The sequence below is a fragment of the Lupinus angustifolius genome, chromosome LG11 (assembly GCF_001865875.1).
Source record: "Lupinus angustifolius cultivar Tanjil chromosome LG11, LupAngTanjil_v1.0, whole genome shotgun sequence".
Lineage (NCBI taxonomy): Eukaryota > Viridiplantae > Streptophyta > Magnoliopsida > Fabales > Fabaceae > Lupinus > Lupinus angustifolius.
Window position 1 is genome coordinate 3,012,316 of NC_032019.1, and position 20,465 is coordinate 3,032,780.

The following is a 20,465-nucleotide window of genomic DNA, read 5'->3' on the forward strand; positions in this document are numbered from 1 at the left end:
ATTGAATAGTGAATATTGTAATGAAAGTGTAAAAATATCTGACATCATTAGTATATCCATTTTTTTCTTTTTTCTTTTTTATATAACCAATGTATCTATCTCTCATTATGCAACTAAAGAACTAATCTCTCCTAACTTTGTGATTTTCCCTCCTACAATAGTGTCACTACAAGAAATTTAATATTTCACTTTTGTCCTACTATGATACTTGAGAATTTAGTGGATCTTTATATCAATAGATCAACACTTTGTTTATATTTTAGATCAAAAAATTACATTTTTTTGCCATGTACTGATTATTTATATTTAATTTTACATAATATTATATCTATAAAATTAAATCTATTGTTATAACTTAGTTTAAATAATTAATTTTTTGCCTTATTTTATCCTTCTTAATCAATTAATTTACATAGCTTAAAAAAATATTAGAGTGGTAATATAACATAATTTAAAAATATAAATTATTAGAGAGATAATGAGTATGAAATGTATTCTAGAAAGATAAATTAATAAAATGTACAGTAGTAGTGAATTTGAAATATTTGAAAATTATGTAAATACAATTACCTTTTTGTCCTTTTAATTTTCTGGGCATATATATATATAATAATTTATATTTCCAACTTAGTCCTATTATTCACGGGCTATATTATCTCATTATAACTCAATAAATTTAGTTTCGCAGGCTATAATATCTCATTATAACTCAATAAATTTAGTTTCGCAGGCTATAATATCTCATTATAACTCACGTTTTTTATTTAGAAAGTGTCATACTTATCATTAGTTATATATTTATATAATTTTTATACCAATAGTCCAAGTACCCAAAAGTTCTTAATCCCTATCAAAGATGTAATTATTCTTAGGTACATAATCTCATTTAGCTTGAGGCTTGGTTATATTGCCAACCTATTTGCACCCAACGTTAAAAGGGTCAGCCTCCAATGGAGAATGAAGAGGGAAGGGAAATGCAATATCTCTCTTTAATTTTGAGGGTAAATTTATCTCATTATAATAAACATAAAGATACAAATATAATAATATATCATATTTTCTTTATTTTTTGGCATCATTTATTTCTCCCGTACTAGAGAGAAATCTCATTCATAAACACACACCCAAATTCATATATATCCATACACATATATATAAAAAGACTTAAAAAATCAATTTTAGTGAGTCATCATCTGACTTTTTTTTGTTGCGCGATTCTGTCTTAAATCTTTTTTTATTACGTAACTTTAGTTTCTATATCCTTTTGTCTAAAGCTACCGGAAATAGCCTACGCAATAAACAAGTATAGCCATGTCACCCACCTTATTCTTAATTTTAATAGAATCTTGATGAAATAACTAAAGTTGTATACTTAAAAATGCTTGAAGATCAAAATCGTCTAGAAAAATAGAGACAAAGTTCATAAACGAGTAACACATTGTGAGGAATAATTGCATCTATCCAAACAATAATATACATAGATTGTGGGCCTAATTTTGTTGTTTGGTAAGTTATTGTGTAGGATATGTGAACATATAAGTTGGGCTTATACTAAACCGAGTGGCCCTCAATCCAAACACAATTAGACAACATCCCAGACAAGAATGGCAATGGATTGGGATAATGGTGGACATTGGGTGAATTGGTTTGAACTTTGAACACATAAATTTCCTTGCATTATGTGTTTTATACCTTATAGGAATATAGAATACATTTTTTATCCCAAAAAAAAAATATCACTTCATATGTTACTCATTTGTGATTGTGATGGGTTGAAAAAATATATTTAAGTTAAAAATTTAATAATTAAATATTTTTTTAACTAATCATAAATAGTGATATATGAAGTGATACACTTTTGAGGAAAGAAAATATGGACATGTTCAAAGAAATAAGGACTTCCTTTGATGATCAATAAGAAGCCAAGAAGGGTATGAAAACCCGAAGAAGAAATGCAAGAACTAAAAGAATGCACTTTGATATTTTATTATTGAATGAATGAAAAACATGACTTTACAATGGGAATGTATCAACTATATATAACAGCCAGAAAAACTAAAGCTACCTAAAGCCAAAACAGAAAGGCTTAACAAACTACTTAATAAACTTAACCAACTAAGTTGACAAGTATATTTAACACATGCTTAATATGCTTAAACCATAAAAAAGGGTAACTAGGCTTTGAATTATGAGCATTACACACAATGTTCTTAGGATCTCTGGGTTTATGACTCAAGCAATTAATGTTGCATAGACTAGAGGAGCCCAAATGCATGAAATAGGCTTGTCCAAGCAAGGTGCACTTGATCTGAATAAGGCTGCAATGAGAATCGTAGTCCTGACAATTATGATCACTGAAATCTACAATGCCTTTGTGAATATCATTGGACTGGTTCATGCATAGCATTTTGCTGAATTGGATTGAACAGTTTCTGCTTTGATTCAAGCTTCTGGTGCACTGTTTTGAGTCTAAGTGCAATTCCTTGCTCCATTCCTTCTCCTCTGCTCTGTTTTGATCAAGGCTGTAATGAACATAATTTGAGTTAGAAATGGTTGAGATATTAATTTTAGATCTTACCAGACTTTACTGAATTTGTTCTACATTTCGTAAAGAATCTGGTTGCTTGACTAATAAGTTAACTTGCTTAGCTTCATGTTGGCTTAATTTGTTTCATACATGTGTTGTATTGCTATCAAATAGTAGTAAATATGAATGTTTGGCTTTTATTTTCATACAATTATGACTTGAATGATTTTTCTAACATTCAGATTACAACTTTCTCCCACAAATTGGAGGATGTTAGCAAATGAATTATGCAAGTAAAACAAATTAGAGATCTAAGTATATTTAAAGTTTAAAACAATTACTCCATCCATAATGAGAAAAGTAGTCATTGATTTTATCAAAACCAATAAGATATTCATTTAGTAGTGTAAGACCCCACTAGATTATCAGGATAACCAAAAGGTCAAAGTTCAATTCTTAGTAATGACATTTATTAAAAGATATAAATAATCACATACCTTGAAATGAATTAATTCATTGTCGATAAAAAGTGAGGGATACGTACCAAAAACAAATGAGGGTAAATAAATTTGAAGTTACTTCATTGTTATCATAACTGTTTTAAATACTTTCCTTTTATCTCTTATCTCTTTTTCCTTTGACAAGTATTGCAATAAATAAATAAATAAATAATAGGTTAGTTTTAGAAAAAGTTCATAACCTAAAATAAATAGTTCAATTATGTATTTGTTTTCCCCTTCTCCATTTCTCTGTGCGCAACAAGGGGTGGTTGTTTAGTCACCCTCTTCATATAATATTGATCCCATATCGAATTCGAATCAAAGCATTACATAAACAATTAAACATTTTCTAATAGTTTCAACAAATAGACAGTAGCTGACCTCACTTCGCTTTTTATATTATACTTAATTTTGTCACATACCTTTAGCCTCATGCCCTCATTTGATGTGTTTCGTTTTGATGTCCATGTATTTTTCTTTTCTTCTAATCTTAAGACAATTCTCATGTTAATAGCTAATGATTAGAGTAACATCACCATTGTATTACGAGGAAAAAATATATGCACAACATAAGTCTTATATATGATCACGATATTATTCAGTATTCATATATTATAATAACAATAATAGTGTACTCATTTAAAGGATATGTGTTGCTTTTGAGAAGGAGGCAATGAGTATAATACAATTCTGCAAAGCATAGCAGTGAAGGGTGTTGTCATATATCCTTAAAACGGAGGGAAAATATCAAAGTTTATTACCTGTAAACACTTCATTACAAAAATAATAACCTTTTGCAACATTGATGGACCTCCTAATTATCCAAAAGAAAGTAATTTATAAGACAGTAATTATCCAAAATTAGAGGAAATTATTTTATTAGAAAAAACGGATATGAAAGGAACATCTCTAGAAATTGCAGATCGGTGGATCGTAAACTATTATTATTAGTATAGATATTCTTTTGCCACTTGGATCATATATTAATTGAGACACTATAAAATGAAGAAAAAAATGTATCTATAGTGATGTGTATGAATTTTATATAGTGCATCATCTATTATTCATATTTAAATATTATCAACTCTTCAAAAAATAATACAAATAAGTAATTTAATAAGTATATAAATATTTAGATTAATAATATATACGAAAGAAGACGGTGTACTAATTTGTTAGCTACACATTACAATTTGTCGATTTCGATAGATTTGATGATTATACAGTGCAGAAGATTCCTTTTGACATGTGGTAATCGATCAAAATATGAAATATGTACGTATCTTAAAATTGTTGTTACTTTCGTTTTCATACTGAAGAAAATAAAACGTATGTGGACCAACAAAATTCTCAGCAACCAATTATGCACCACATATATCTCTTTCACTCCACCCACTTAGCAGGTTATATATTTTGTATTGTTGTTGTCATTATTACTAGTTATTTGTTGACCACTTTAACTTTTTTATGCTTATAACAACTCAAAATTTAGTTGAATACATGAATTTTCTCCACTTATAAGTAACTTATATGCCAAATTAATGATATTGTAGCATGATATTGGATTTATTTAAAATTAATATTTGCATATCTTTAATAAATAAATATTTTATTACGTTTGCTAATATTCAATTTGATATTTTGATAGATTATGAATTTTATAAATTAGTAAAATTATATAAGAAAATGTCTGCATCAATTCTTTTATACAATGTATAAGATAAGAATTAAATAATATTGTATTATGCTTTTTGGGTACTAATTTTATTATGATTTTGTTGGGTACATATAAATATAAATATGCATTAACTTTATTACCTTTCAATTTCAAATATAAATAATTTAGATATATACAACTTTACTGTTACCGATGAATAAGTTATTTCCGCATTTGAATTTATCACTTCCGAACATAAGATAAACAATTTTATCCTTTCATTAAACACCTAGTTGTAGTGTATTTTGCCTCTTTGAGTTGATTTTAATCTAAGATTTTGCAATTTTTCTGCTTTGGTTTNTTATAAGTTTCAATGGATTTCTTACACTGTTTCTTCTGCATATTTTGGATAATCAATTTTCTAGCCTCCATAAATCAATACCATGTTGCAGTTTGTTCAGCTAGTGATTTTCCAAATCCAATTAATGTGACAAAGCACTTTTCCTTCCCTGATTTCAGCTTCACCAATAACCCAAGACTTGTACATGATGTGAAGCTCCTAGGCAGTGCCAAGTTCTCAAATGAAAAGGGTGCTCTTCAAATTCCAAATGAATCACAAGACACTGATATAAGACACCAAGCAGGTAGAGGAATCTATTCCTTCCCAATCCGTTTACTAGATCCAAGTACAAAGACTCCAGCTTCTTTTGAAACCACTTTTTCTTTCCATTTCAACAATTCCACTATAAATCAAACTGATTATGATGGTGGTAGTAGTGGCCTAACTTTCATCATAGTCCCTGATGAGTTCACTGTGGGAAGGTCAGGGCCTTGGCTTGGAATGCTAAATGATGCTTGTGAGAATGATTACAAGGCAGTGGCAATAGAGTTCGACACTCGAATGAACCCAGAATTCGGAGATCCAAATGACAACCATGTTGGCATCAATTTAGGTACCATAGTATCTACTAAAACTATCAATGTTTCTGGTGTTGGAGTGTCCCTTAAGGATGGTTTTGTTCACCATGCATGGATCACCTATGATGGTCCTAATAAAAGATTGGACATTCGTTTAGGACTACCAAACCAGGAAGTTTATCCTTCTAAGCCTATCTTTTCAGAATCAATAGATCTCTTTCCATATCTCAATGAGTACATGTTTGTAGGGTTCTCAGCTTCCACAGGTAACCATACTCAAATCCACAACATACTCTCTTGGAACTTCACTTCCACCAGCCAAGCTTTTCTTCGCTTCCCTTCGTCCGAAACTTGCCAGGGTAAGGTCTTACTTCAGAATAGCAGAACAGAAGAAGAACCTGCCAAAAAGTCTAGTAAGGATAAAACTCCACAGAGTTTTTTGATTTTTGTGGCTGTAGTGGCACTGGTTCTGGCTGTTCTCATTGGTTTTTACTTTATCAATAAGTATAGAAGAAATGCAGCCAAATCAAAGAATTCATTGGAAGTAGAAATTCGCCGGCCTAGACCTCCAAACAAACCGCGCCGCTTCTCATTCTCCGAATTTTCCTCAGCAACTAGATCATTCAGTGAGATAGAGTTGCTTGGTGGTGATTCTAGAGGAGAGTACTATAGGGGAAAGCTTTCAAATGGAAGCAATGTAGCAGTGAAAAGATTCTCAGCTCAGTTTCTCAACACACATGGATCAGATAGGAAACGTTTGTTGAAGGAAATCAAAACCATTTGCCAAGCTCGCCACCCGAATTTGCTTCCTGTCAAAGGCTGGTGCCAAGATAACAATGAAGTCATGGTGGCCTATGAATTTGTCCACAATGGCAGCCTAGATAAATGGCTATTTGGTGCTGGTGTTCTTCCATGGACGCGACGTTTCAAGGTTATCAAAGATGTAGCCGATGGATTGAACTTCCTTCACACAAAGCAACTAGCCCACAAGAACTTAAAATGTAGCAGTGTGTTTCTAGATGTTAGTTTTAGAGCTGTTTTGGGTGATTTTGGGTTTGTGCTATTAGGGGCAGAATCAAAACAGTTTGAGTCATTAGTGTGTCATGGTGCTGATGTGTTTGAATTCGGTGTCCTTGTTCTAGAAGTAATAGCTGGAAGGAGAAGGGTGGAAGGGGAGATAGAAGAGTTAAAAGCAGAAGAGAAGAACTTATTGGATTTTGCTTGGAACTTGCATGAGACTAATGACAAAGTGAAGTTGGTGGATAGAAGGATGGGAGCATTGATCAACTTGGATCAGGCGAATCGTGTTCTTGAAATTGGATTGCTTTGCACTTTGAATGAGAACAAAGGGAGGCCTTCTATGGAGGAAGTGGTGGAGTTTCTTCTTAACATGGATAAGCCTATTCCTAAGCTTCCAGCAACTCGCCCTGTTGCTTTGTTCCCCTATAACAGCGCCAACACTGGACTCTGCAATACATACTCTTGTACTTTTAAGTGAGGCCATGGTGTTAATGGAAGATTATGTGGGGTGATTTATGAATAAAGAGGGAAGGATCATTCTTATGCTTGAAAGTTGCATCAATATATTGATTTTCAGAATGCAGCAAATGTTTATAGTGATGTGTGTATGTAATAAAACTAGATAAACATATATAGTGTATTGGATTAGTCTGTCTTGGGGGTAAGGATAGTTTTGTGAATATGGATTGTTTGTGACTCTATTTAGAGTCTTCTTGCTATGGTTGTTATTGGTGAAACAGGAAAAATGGATTTAAGTATCTTTTCTTTAATTGGAGAAAATGGCCAAATCAGAATTCCACAACTAGGGAGAAAGATATGCACATGAGTCAATTCTTCAATTTCCTAGAAGTATAACAATAAGAAGGCTAACATTATATAAAGCAGGGCTCAATATTGTCCATCTCACTGCATTTTCTTATACAACTTAAAAATGGTATGTTGTATCAGAAGGTAGGTAATAAAAGATCGTTTAATATCACTTTAGTATATTGTAATTATTACTGATATTATATTTGGTGGGATAAATAGTTAGGTAAAAGTGTAAAACCCTCTTTTAACACTGTTCCATCAAACAACACTTCATCACCACCATGCTCTCTGAACTTCCAACACCGGCAACAACAACATCCTCTTCCACTCCAATAATCAGGAAGAGAAGGCACTTGTGATTCACCGTTTCGGGAAATATGCAAATATTCTTCCTTATGGAATCCATTTCTTGACGCCTAGTTGTTAGTATTTGCCTATAATGAAGATAATAAACGAATTTAAAATTCTCATTGATGAAGACCAAATCTTCCAGCTTCTGACTATTGTTGCAGGAGTCCGTTAATGTGGCTGCAAAAAGTTGGGTCTCTTCAATATGAAATAAGTTTTGGGTTTGGCTATCTCTGAAAGAGTTTCTTTTAATTCTCCATTGACAGTTTTCTGTAAAATTTCTTACAGTGGTTTCCTTCTGCAGGGGATATATCTCCTCATCGTGGAGTGAGGGCAGCTATGGAGATGCAAGCAGAAGCTGGAAGGAAAAAGAGAGCTCAAATTCTTGAGTCTGAAGGTAATCAATCTGGTTTTTCAATTGTATGAGTTCAGTGATATTTTACATTACTCATCATCCTGAAATTAGTTCTATATGTAGTATATACATCATCCATCTCTGCTTGTATATGAATTGGCCCTGACAATATTTAGTATTAAACAGAACAGGCCTACATAAACATTGCTGATGGAAAGAAGAGTTCAGTGGTATTACCATCAGAACCTGCAAACAGACATATTAATTCTTTAATATGGCTCTGCTGTGCTAACCCTTTATATGACCTTCAACTTTAACATTTTATATTCTGTATTAACTATTCATAACATAGATTAAAATAATTTCTGCAAAGATTAGAGGATGATGAATTAGGGGTTGAGGTCTTTGTTGAGTAGCTGTTGTGTGATTTGTAACTTCTTCCATTAATGTTGTGCTTCTATATTGACATGCTCTCTCATCTATTTCCTCCATCTATCAATTGATCTTGAAAGACAACAGCTTGGATGTTCCATTACTGTAATATACAAAGTCTAAACCCTTATAAATAACATTTTTTTTCAGGTGAGGCTGAAGCCATCCTTGCAAGAGCAAAAGAGCAACAACTGAAGGACTTGCCCATGTGTCAAAGACCTTAAAAAGAAACTGGAGGACCAGAGGTGAGGTTCTTCAGATTTTTTTATATTGTGATGTGCAAGAATTAAATGGTAATTTAACGTGTTCAAGTCATGCTTGTTTGTTAACATCATTCGTGCACAATATTTTACTGGTTTCTAGCTTTCATTAGTGTAGAATGTGTAGTCTACAAAAATATTTAGAATGCAGTGTCTTGTGCTTAGATCTATAAGATAGCATTCAGCTATATGGGGTGTATGTGAAACTTTGAAACTTGCATTTCAAAGCACATTATTCCAGACATGATTTTCATTGCCGGATCTTGTAGACTGTTACCTTTATTAATCAATGGTTTCTTGAACATTTATTAGAGTAACCTACCTCAGTCACAACCTTAATACTATGGGAGTACACAAAACATAAGAATTGTAAGTATAAGAATACATGTTTAAAACCACAATGATCATAAAGAAAGTATTCATTATACACACAAGGAAATATAAGAATGGTCATGGTTGTGTTATCAATCCACAAAAGAATACTCAATATCTCTGTAAGAATATGAACATATCAACAAAAGGGATTGTAAACAAAACAAATCACCTTCCAAATCCGATTAGAAAAGACCAAACAAAACTGAGAACCCTAACACGATAAGCCACACAATATGCACCAAAAGCAATGCCTGTCCAGGTAGTGATGCCGATCCACCATTCCCTACTTCACAGAAACTCAATTTAGCAACTTCTACGCCGTCGCACGCCGCCTCCGCGCATCCGCACCAATACGTTACGCCGTTGACGCCGCACACCGGATCCGTACGGAAGCACTTGGCTGGGCACGAAGATGTTTTCGTTCCGGCGCACAAGCGGTAAGGGCCTTCGCCGGCAACGGAGGCAGCGGTTTGTGACGGAAGACGAAGGACGGAGGATGAGGAAGGGTTGTCGTGTTCGGCCATTACGGCGAGGAGGATTGTGGATAGAGCGAAGATCGCGAAAAGGAAGCGAGGGACGGAGAATTTGGTCATGGTGGATTGATCGGAAAGGCGAACTACGAAGGCTCGCCCAGCCGAATTGGAGAACAGGGTTAGGAAATTGTAGAGAGAATGGGAGAATTGGTGAACGAAATGGAATTGGATTGAACCCTAATTAACGAATTTGGGAGATTTGAAACAGAGAACGAGAGTTAAGGGAAAGAAAGGGTCTTGTTCACTATTCTCTTAGCGACCAAGGATTTGTTAACAACGCTTCTTCGGTCTCCCGAAAATCTTTTCCACATGAAACGAATAAAATATTTATTTTTAAATATAACGTCTTTGATTTATTTCTATATTTAAAATATCGAGTTGGAAATATAAATAAATACTTAATGCCTATTATTGTCTTTGAGATCTCCTTAGTCATTTAATTTAAAGTTATTATATATAAATGTAAATTTATTTATTATGACTCTCTGAGAATTGAAGTTTAAAAATTTCAAGATGAAGGAATTGAGTTAGGACATATTTTGTATATATTTTTAAACAAATAATATATTATCATCTTATACAAAGATAGCAAATTTAATTAAAATATCATTCTTTAAAATAGAAAATGTAAAAAACAATTGATTAGTAGGGACTTTATGAGCAATTTAAAATATGAGTGGCATGAGATGAGTTAAAATGGATAAATTCATCTTTCACATTAAATTAAATTTTAAAACAAACTGTCTAGAGTGCATTTTTTGTATCTTTTATTGTTGTCGGAATTATGTGGAATGATTTAGCTACTACATCAAGTAAATTATTTATTTTTATTTTTTAATAGACAAATATTAATATATTAATATTTTTTAGTAACTAAGATTTAAGCTTAATCTTTTTATCATTTTATTTTTTAAACTCTTCATCCTACCCACTCTACTAAATTGTTTGGCCTCACTTATTACCAATGGAATCAAGGATATTTCCGACAACAAAATATATTAAAGATTGGTGTTACGTTACTAGAAAATAGAATTTTATGAAAAGCTTGGTCTAAAGCTTTCAAATAATGAAATAAATTAACTTGGGTTATTCTCACCCTTAATTTGAAGTGTTGATCATCTCATATGTTTCCTTATGTACTTGTATGAATGATTGGATTTTACTAACGCACATCACTTAGTTCAAGAAAGATTAAATTAACCTAGATTTCATATGTTTCCTTATTGACTAATGCACATCATATTCTTTGTTTGTATCTCACAGCAAAGAATATGATGCAGTTTCATACACACTTTTCTCTTTTCCAGGACATAAATATAAATTATAAAGATCTATAATGACCATTTATAATTAGAGGCAAAGTACAATGCATTGATTTGGGTGTCATTTTCCCCCTGAAAAAAACTGATTTTTAATTCTTCGCCCTTCAAACTTTCTAAAGAAATAGTGAATTCCAGGTAATAATGAGGTCAAATTAAGCTCCCACAGTGCAGTGTTGTTGCTTCATTCTGCAGTTAGACACAAACAATGCAGAACATGTTATCTTGTGCAGAAATAAAATACTTACTCATTTATGAATTATGATCATGGCCATACTTGGCCTAAATTCTAGGATATCTGAATATCAGTTACTTTTAGCTTCAACTTCATGCTTCCAGCTTGAACTACGATTTCTCCTTTGGAGGAATCAACTTTTAAAACGGCCGCTTTTCGCCCAAGGGAAGTGACATTTACCATATCACCAACCTTGGGAAGCTTAGACCTATCTGCAACATTAACAGGTAAATGGCAACTGCGTAAATAATCAAATGACATTACTCCTCACTATAAAACTAGATAGTGCAATTCTAGCATGTTCTGTCACCATCAAGTGAAAATAAAATGGGGCTAACTAGCATGTGCTATCATCGCCGAGAGAAAATAAAGTAGGGCGGACACTTGTTTCTGATGCAAGAAATTCGGCGTGGACATTAACATCTGATCAAAATTTAATTTCATATTGTTTATCTCATGTTTCATTATCTTTGCACATACCTGGTGATAATTGGTTGACTTTTTTTACAGCAGATGCACTTCCATCTGCAATAGTAGTAGGTTCTTTGCTATCGGCTGCAGTGTGGCGGTTGTTGGTTGCTGATGATTGAGAGCTCTTAATGGTTTTATTCGGCTGTGATGGTTTCTTGGGGGATGCATCCAACTGCCTAACTTTCTTGTGAAGGATGGATCTTGCCATTGCTGCAGCCTCAGATACATCTCTCATTTTTTTATATCTTAAATTTGAACTATGTTTCATGATCTTCCTTCTGGTGCTCAATAGACTGTTGTAGAGTTCTCTGGAAAGCCTACAATCACAAAGATTCTCCCAATTAAAAAGTTACAGATGCTCCAAAGGTAGGGCAGAATTTGTTAATAATTATCTGCAAGCATTAATCATTGCCCGAAGAAGGAGTGTCGTGGTACCCTGTGGCTATAAAGAATGACAAAACAGGACTATACAACATTTAACAAGGTGGTCATATAACATGAAATACGCTTCCAATTATTAAAACAAGGATTGCAGTGTTGTTGCATGTTTCAGGTATTCTGATAGTATTCAAAGAAAACAATACAAAGAATAAAAATTTTTGCAAATATGATTGCATGATTCAATATCCTTGAATGCTATAGCAATTGAATGAGCTTAGTCTACCATCCGTTAGATGTTAAACGAGTGCTTATCTTATGATCAAGAAATGAACCCTCCTTAAATTGTATACTAAATGCAAATATGAGAGTGATAAGCCACATGATGAGTTAAGTTTTCTAAAAGCTTAAAGTCTCACATCAGATGATGATGCCCTTCATCCAATAGCTCTTGGTAATCTTGTTTTAACTTTTCCATATCAGTTATTACCTACATAAAAAAATGCACGTTGAAAGGCTACTGAAACTTTTGTAACAGATTGAAAAAAATTGAATCAGTTATTTGGTGACGAATGGACGGCCAGAGCCCTGGATTGCTCCAACTTTATATGATGTTCCTTAAAAAAGGCCTTCACAATCACTTGTTACTTATCGACATATTGTTCAAAATTTCTACTATTATCACTAAAACAAATTAGCATGATTAGATTTCACGTTAGAAATTGAATAACAAAATCAATTAAATCTTTGGAAAACTTTACTCTTTCCATCTTTAAGAGGACAACATACAACACCAGTAATAAATAATACATTCAATTATGATATATGGCAAATACCTCATCTATCTCTGCACTAGCAGAACCATATAACTTACGAGCACCATCAACAACAACCGATGTTAGTCCCAACCTCTCGGCTATATTGATTGCATTTGAGCGTCCTGCAATGGAAATCCTTTTTCAGTTATATGCACTATGCCATGTAGTATATGTATCACATCAGATGATCATTTAAAATAAGCCATGAAACATCTATTTTCTTGTTAAGGCTTGAGCCACAAATTGTAATCAATTTCTTCACGCATAATATTCATACACTTGAGACCACAAACTAGAATCCCTCCCCTCATTCATTTCCCAACTTTTAATAGTAACACAACCATACAATACTTATCGCTGCAGATTCAAAATAGATCGAGTTAAAGAAAACAAATTGATAACAACTCAGAGAGTGCTTACCTGGTACACCCCAGAGAATCTTGTAAGTTGGCTTCAAATTCACATCATCAAACTCCATGCATGCATTTTCAAAAGCATCATTACTGCTCATGAAACAAAACTCACACGTGAAAGCAAAACTTAAGGCAATAGTTTTGTACTTTTGACAAGATAATTTTAATAAGAGAAAAGGGACGATAAATACAAGAAAAAATAATATATCCTCTGAATGCTTTTAAAAAATGGAGAAAAAAGATACACAGAAAGTGTACATCAGAACAATGGTTTTGATTCATTGATAGTGTAAAAAGTATCAAATTATAAGTGAACCATATGGTGCCACCTGTTTAGAAACAATTAAAATTTGATATTATCAGTAAGAAACTTGACATGAGATCAAATTTAAACTACAAAACAATAATGGGCCACATTTTTTGAGTAATCCTCAAATATTATTATAGAATTATAACTCAATAGTCAATATTAGGAGATAAGGGTACCATACTTAGCATGAGTTGTCAAACATCTATTAGCAGTTAGTTTTACAACAAATATTTAAATTCTATTAACTATAACCAACACCCAATAAATATTTGACTACTCACCTTGTGTACCACTGCCCTTAAAAATATATGGGTACCAGTGTGATACCCCAACCCAATATTCTCTATTATACAAATTTGACTACAGAAGATTTTCTTTGGATATTTCTCTGTCAGTTTCCTTCTTTTGTTTATCCGCTTTTCTTTTCATTAGGAAGAGATCATGACAGGCAAAACATGTCAATTAACAGTTTTTTTTATATTTTGTCGACATCATTTGTACAAATACCTGTATTTCAGGGTTTTTAGTTCCCCATGATGGGTTGTTGCTATGGTCAGCAAACAACCATCTTGAGCAAAAGATTCCAATAACGACATGCCTAGTGCTGCTCCTTCAAGCGGGTTTGTACCTGCACCAACCTGACAATTGCGAACACGTAGTACCATCAATATAGACTTACATGAAATACATATTTGAACTTTTAATTAAACTCACACAATACATGCCTCATCTAGTAGCACCAGTGACTGGCTTGTTGAGTTTAACTTAATATTCTGCAAGATAAAAAAAGTGAAAATAAGAATTCTGGTATAGTTTAACAATAATAAAAGAACTTACATGTATGTAAGCCACCTTAATATTCTTAACCATTACCAAGAAATAATCAACATTTAAAATGCTGATAAGTCTGAACTGAAATGTATACAAGTCACTCAACTTCATTGGATCTCTATGATGTATTGAGGTATAAATGTTTTGGAAATGCTATAAAAAGAATAACAGGAACAAGGAATGAGGCTTCAGTATTTAAGTACTGCACAATCACCACATATTTTCCTTACACCTATCTGTTTCAAGTGGCCGGAGAATGTAGATAAAGACTGTGATAAGGACTGCTCATCACCAATGTCAGCAAAAACAGAATCAAACCAAGGAATTTGAACAGATTCAGAAGCAAGAACATAGAGACCTGTAGCATGACAGGTTGAAAGCATTAAAATCCTATAATGACTATTGAAAAACAGAAAATAGAAAATTTATGTGCTGCAAATGTCTAACTTGACTAGTCAATTTGATAAACTGCATCAGAATTGAAGAAAACAGTATCATGTTTACACTATATTTCCAAGTCTTCGAGAGTCTGGTATCTCTCCAATTGCCTAACACTCTCCGAATGAATAATCCCCTTCCCACTGACCGTTCATCCTTTATTTATAAGCTACACCTTTCAATTATGATTAACCATTCTTCTATAACTATCACTTGAGATTTATAACAGAGTTAGTGACTAACACAATCCTACATAGGTTATTCATGAATGACAGTGGTAGATTAAGAATGAAATGATGATTCTATTATCATCAACAAGTTAGTACATAATAAGAAATTAGTCATGCTTGATGTGAAGCAACCTTCTCATAATATCTTTACACTTTTGAAGCTCCAACAAATATCTAACAGCAAAGTTACGCATATAATGTTTACATACATGAACTGAAACCACCAAGAGATCTACTAATGAGTTTGCAATATATATAACATCGTTCTGTCACTTAATCTTTTCACTGCATCTATACACACAATTTCTCCCAAACAATCGTTTCTTCAACAGAAAAAATATCACATTTTTCCTAGAACACTGGTTCTATTCATGTGCATGTGATAATGCTAAACATTGAGAGAGAGAATAAAAATATGGTTTTACCTGACTTAGCCATCATAGCAGCCAATCCTACAGTCTTCAAACATATGGTTTTACCTCCAGTGTTAGGGCCAGTTATAACGACAACACGAGTTTTCTTCGATACAAAAAAATCAACCGGTACTGGATGGGCATTGTCCAGTGTGGTATCCTGACAATCAAAAGTGAATTGTCATGAGTAAACCTCTAAAATGATTCTTACATACATGATAAGGTGTGGAAGGAAAAATCTTAAAATCAACTGTAAAGATACTGTCCAGCAACATATCAAATATCTAAATATGTATTTTCCGGTATAGAGTGGTTCCATTAAAAGAAACCTAACCCGTCTACATAATCCCCACTGTTATGTTTCTTCTCTCAATGATATTATTTCAGTTTTGGTTTTTCCTGGTATTTCCCAGGTGAATAAAAAAAGTAATTAATAATTATAACTTATAAGCAACATCAAGATGACCTTTTTCTTTCAACTCAATTGAAAAGGACATAGTATTACTGACAATCAACACAGCATTCCTTTTATAAAGATAAGAGGGGTCAATCCAGGAGGAAACCACCCTCCTCTCCATCCCCAAATAAACGAGAGTATTTTTAATAGTGAACAAAACAGTAGCTATGTGTCCTATGACTTAACTGAAGTAGCAAGATTGACATCCTTTTTGTGTTTCTTCACATTCTCTTTATGCCTCTGGAGCAATAAAGGGTGATATGCTTTTGGAAGATACAGTGTCCAGTCCCTATTGTTAGGTAATGGTCCAGAGGAGTTGTCATTCCTAGTCGAGGCTTCAGCAGTAGAAGAGCTACCTCTATCTGGTAGGAATATGTGAGGACTTGACCCTCCAAATGAAAGGCCATAAGTAGCACGAGCATTAATCTGCATAATATGAACCAAATTACTGACTACGTTTTGCACAGTAAGCATGTACCTACCATGTTGTTAAATATACACTGCCAACTAAAGTCACCTACAAAAGCAAGTGCAGAAAGTCTTTTATTTGTAGAAACTTAGCAGGTAACTGTCAGGGTACTAAATGTCAATTTACACCAACACTATGGTTCAAGTTTTGTATTAGGGAGAGATGTGATGGTAGTTATGTGCATAGTCAACTCCATTTTATCTCTTTTGATGCTAGAAGCAAGAAAAAGTGGGGTGCATGCATAAATTTGGTTCGAGTTCTGTAAGTATGTGTGTATATATATACATACATATATATACCTGCCAGATTCTGTACTATACTAGCTGTAGCTGAATTTAATTATGCTTAGTATTTAATGCAAAAAGGGTAGCCAGGGACCAGAAAATGGAAAACCAGACCTTGTAGGAGACTGTTGCCTATGACTTATATTGCCATGAATTAATGAAGTTAGAATGTTTTAATCAATGATACATATTTCAACTTTACAGAGCCACAGCTAGTTATGTGAGCTGGCTATAAAGTTCAGCCTCTATTAAAAAATTTACTGAAATTTTGACAAAAGAAATTACTTGTTCATGAATCATACTTTATCCACAAAATTAAAAATTATCCGAAGAACAACAAGAGTACAGCTAACAGCAGATGCTGTACAAAAGACTACCAATCTCAACTCTCAAGGAGGAGATGACCTTAGTTAAAAAGAGAACCAGCAAGCAAATTCATTGAAAGACAGCAATAAAAAAATCTAACAAGAGTGCAAGTATAGAGGAGGAAATTCAGAGAGTGGAAACAACAAAATGCTGATCCACTTCTCTCAATGGATTAGAGGGTATTTACCACATCCAGTTGAACCATACTGTTCAATATATTTTCAATATCATCAAGATCCAGATGCATCTGCGCACAAATGAAGACAACATAAGAGAAGGAAAGAACACAGCCAGAAGAATCTTTATTTGATCAGGTTTGTAACCTTTTGGGTTAATGCCAAAAGCACATCTGACTCGGCCTTTGCCACCAAATTTCTTGCTCTCTGCAACTCATCATTTAAGGGAACAGCAGAAAGTGGCTCTACAGTGCTTCCTACTCCTGAACCACTGCCAGCAAATACTATCTCTTTAAAGAATGGAATTTTATGTCCATCAACTAGCATTGTCAACAAAGTTATTTCATGAGCAGACAATTAAAGTTATGCAGACAAATTTTATGCACCTGGCCAACAATAGACCCTTAAAACTTGTCTTCTGTCCAGAATCAACTCTTATGCACCACCTGCCATCAATGTTATTCACTTCCTGTTCAAATTATCACAAGATCAATAGGAAAAGAAACATGCAGGGGAAAAGAAATCCGTCTACAGTCTAGTGATTCTTACGAGAATTGCTGTTTCACCCTTTTCATTCCTGATTAAACTCTCCATTAAGTGCTGTATCTGAACGAAGTGAACAAATTGCCATAAATAATGGAAAGCATAAAATGTTTGACCATCACATTAAAGATCACCATGATACCAGTCTACTAAGTCAAAAAAACAAGGCAAAGAAGGTTTACTAAATTAGAATCTTATTTTTTTAGCGAAAACAGGAATTTGTCAGGTGGATTTGTTGTCATATTGTGCCAACAACTTTTGTGGCTGAATCCTAATTTCATGCACCCCCTTTAGAATACTCATGAAAAAATTTAATATTAATGGGGAAGTCTAGAATGTGTCTGGCTTGCTTAATTTCTGTGTCAAATTTCAAGTGACATTTACTAGATTGGTGGCTGTAAAGTAAACTATAAACTCTTTTAAAATTCATATAATTTGGATGAAGTCAATGTGTCCAGAACCAAAACATAATGAAATATGGTAAAGTAAAGCGGATTTACCTTTCTCTCAAGCACTAGCACTTGTTGGCGTGACTGTTTAAGGGCTGGACTCTATAACAAGGATATAAGTTTAAGTTAATTTCTTTGTAAAAGAGAAGCGACTGAAGTTAGCTATATAGCAGCAAAAAAGATTTCCTTTCACTGAACACTATGTACTGAAGAATGTTAAGAGCAAACTTAAGATGCAATACAAGCCATTTCAAATCGAATAAAATCAGTAGCTTATGAGAGAGAAATATATACAGTTCGGAAAAAGAAAGTTTGACAAGATATGGAACAAACCGCAGAATCCTTAACAGAGCCATCTTCATCGATAACTTGGTCTATCATTTTAACTAAAGATCGATTTATGACAAATTCCATTATCTGCAAGCATATTTAAGAGGGGTGAAAAAGGTTCAGAGACATAGTAATATTAATATCTGATATATATTCAAATCTTCTTTCACCATTTACCACTTCTGTAAGAGGCATGAAATGAGTATGCCAATCTTTGTCTTGCTTAATTGCAGCTTTTAGATCACCCTGTAAGGTGTCAGCACACTGCAGAAGAGCCGCAATGGCCCTTGCCTCATAGCCATTCACTGGTATACTTCTTCGAGCATGTTGAATGGCAGTTTTCACCTACAAGAATCTTAAATCAACATGTTGGTAATACAGGAAACAGAAATGTGAAGAAAAAGTAACATATTTATAAGTGTCTATTGGTCAAGAGGACGGAAGTAATAACTATTATGAAACTATATGGCATAGTTACTCGATTCGCTCAACAACCCCCTGAATCATATACCAGAATCATGATAAAGACAGTCCTCTAAATAATCACAAGTGACAAATCATGTACCATACCGAAACCATGTTTTTGGTAGCTATAATATATGAAGGTAAGAAAACAAAATATGAAATTATAATATAAGTGAAGTACATACAATGTATAATTTATAAGTAGTCACCATCTACAAAGGACTCAAATCATTATGTAACATGTATAAGGGTATGAACCAATGTTAAGAATGTTTAAGCCCCATTTACCAATCTCTAAAAAATTGTCATCCTCCATACAAACAGTGAATAAAGTGTCCACCTTCATTTATAGATATTGAAACATTCAAAATACTAACCATGATATTGAAACATTTGTAGATATAAGAAGCTAAGAGGGTTAATTCATTTCCAACATATATGTGTGTGTGTGTATATATGATAAACTAACCAGCATAGCATCAATATGAGCAAAGTTCATTGTGCAACCACCATGCTTATTCATTTGAACAGCGGCATTGGTTTGTTGAAGAAGTGTGAGACTTTGTTGATAAGTTGAATTGAGAGACCATAACTGATCCTTAAGAGCTTGACGACCCAATGAAGTGGTGGCAAAGGAAGCAACCAAGTCAGAAAGCTTGTCCCATTGAAGGACTCGGAGGGTATCATAGTGAATAGAAGAAGGAGAAGGTGACATAGACATTGAGATTGACATGGTTTGATGGGTAAGACTGTGATTGTTGTTTATAATGGTAATTGGGAAAGTGGATATGGATATGGTGGTGGAGAAAGATAACATTTTTTATTTGGAGAGGGGAGAACAAAAGAGGAGTACCAGTGGCAAGTGAAGTACCACAAACTTTGTTAGATAGAAGAAAGGTTTTCACATTTTAGGTTACTCTCACCACAAATCTCGCAACAAATCTCGTTATCAGGAATTCGAACATTTTATATATGTTATCCATCTTTCATTTTTATTACTTGTTTTGAAAAAATTAATTATTAAGACTCATAAGTTATTATTTTAATATAATGATAATATATAAAATTCACACTTTTTTTTACAAAACAATAACATGTATTTTTTATTTTACTCTTTTAAAGGAAATCGTGATATATTTCATCAATTTTTCATTTATTATGTCTTTTAAAAATCATATTTCCCTCCAACAATATAGAAAGTAACCATTGACAAATGGTAATTGAATTCATAAGAAATTAGGTTATTGTCCAGTGGGACTTGAGTCTAAATTCAATGGCAACATAAGGGACTTGGTCAGTAATGCAACTCATATAAACTTTATTAACATTTCTTAA

General features: G+C 33.2%; 3 protein-coding genes across 6 annotated transcripts; 1 reads left to right on the forward strand and 2 right to left on the reverse strand.

Annotated features, from left to right (window-relative positions):
• LOC109360377 (probable L-type lectin-domain containing receptor kinase S.7) lies at nucleotides 5,052-7,392 on the forward strand. Its single transcript, XM_019605229.1, has one exon. The coding sequence runs from the start codon at nucleotides 5,058-5,060 to the stop codon at nucleotides 7,098-7,100; it is 2,043 nt and encodes a 680-aa protein (XP_019460774.1). The 5' UTR covers nucleotides 5,052-5,057; the 3' UTR covers nucleotides 7,101-7,392.
• LOC109360379 lies at nucleotides 9,184-9,992 on the reverse strand. Its single transcript, XM_019605231.1, has one exon. The coding sequence runs from the start codon at nucleotides 9,793-9,795 to the stop codon at nucleotides 9,385-9,387; it is 411 nt and encodes a 136-aa protein (XP_019460776.1). The 5' UTR covers nucleotides 9,796-9,992; the 3' UTR covers nucleotides 9,184-9,384.
• LOC109360376 (endonuclease MutS2) lies at nucleotides 11,107-20,023 on the reverse strand. 4 transcript variants are annotated; one of them, XM_019605226.1, is made up of 19 exons: nucleotides 19,600-20,023; nucleotides 18,843-19,010; nucleotides 18,669-18,752; nucleotides 18,387-18,437; nucleotides 17,893-17,949; nucleotides 17,730-17,812; nucleotides 17,491-17,614; nucleotides 17,355-17,414; nucleotides 16,235-16,474; nucleotides 15,604-15,751; nucleotides 14,741-14,868; nucleotides 14,405-14,452; nucleotides 14,187-14,317; nucleotides 13,377-13,459; nucleotides 12,975-13,078; nucleotides 12,558-12,628; nucleotides 11,770-12,077; nucleotides 11,337-11,501; nucleotides 11,107-11,243 (listed from the first exon to the last, which is right to left on the reverse strand). In XM_019605226.1, the coding sequence occupies exons 1-18, from the start codon at nucleotides 19,945-19,947 to the stop codon at nucleotides 11,344-11,346; spliced, it is 2,394 nt and encodes a 797-aa protein (XP_019460771.1). In that variant the 5' UTR covers nucleotides 19,948-20,023; the 3' UTR covers nucleotides 11,107-11,243; nucleotides 11,337-11,343. The 4 variants fall into 4 exon arrangements, with proteins under 4 accessions (XP_019460771.1, XP_019460772.1, XP_019460770.1 ...); XM_019605227.1 differs by having other exon boundaries at nucleotides 11,332-11,501; XM_019605225.1 differs by having other exon boundaries at nucleotides 11,107-11,501.

Bases quoted from the DNA above. Each gene is read 5' to 3' on its own strand.
- LOC109360377 (XM_019605229.1), top strand. From the start codon at position 5,058: ATGGATTTCTTACACTGTTTCTTCTGCATATTTTGGATAATCAATTTT.
- LOC109360379 (XM_019605231.1), bottom strand. From the start codon at position 9,795: ATGACCAAATTCTCCGTCCCTCGCTTCCTTTTCGCGATCTTCGCTCTA.
- LOC109360376 (XM_019605226.1), bottom strand. From the start codon at position 19,947: ATGTTATCTTTCTCCACCACCATATCCATATCCACTTTCCCAATTACC. The intron at 14,318-14,404 runs GCATGTATTGTG...CGCAATTGTCAG, and splicing joins CACTGGTGCTACTAGATGAG to GTTGGTGCAGGTACAAACCC. The intron at 12,629-12,974 runs GTATTTGCCATA...TTTTTTATGTAG, and splicing joins CTAGTGCAGAGATAGATGAG to GTAATAACTGATATGGAAAA.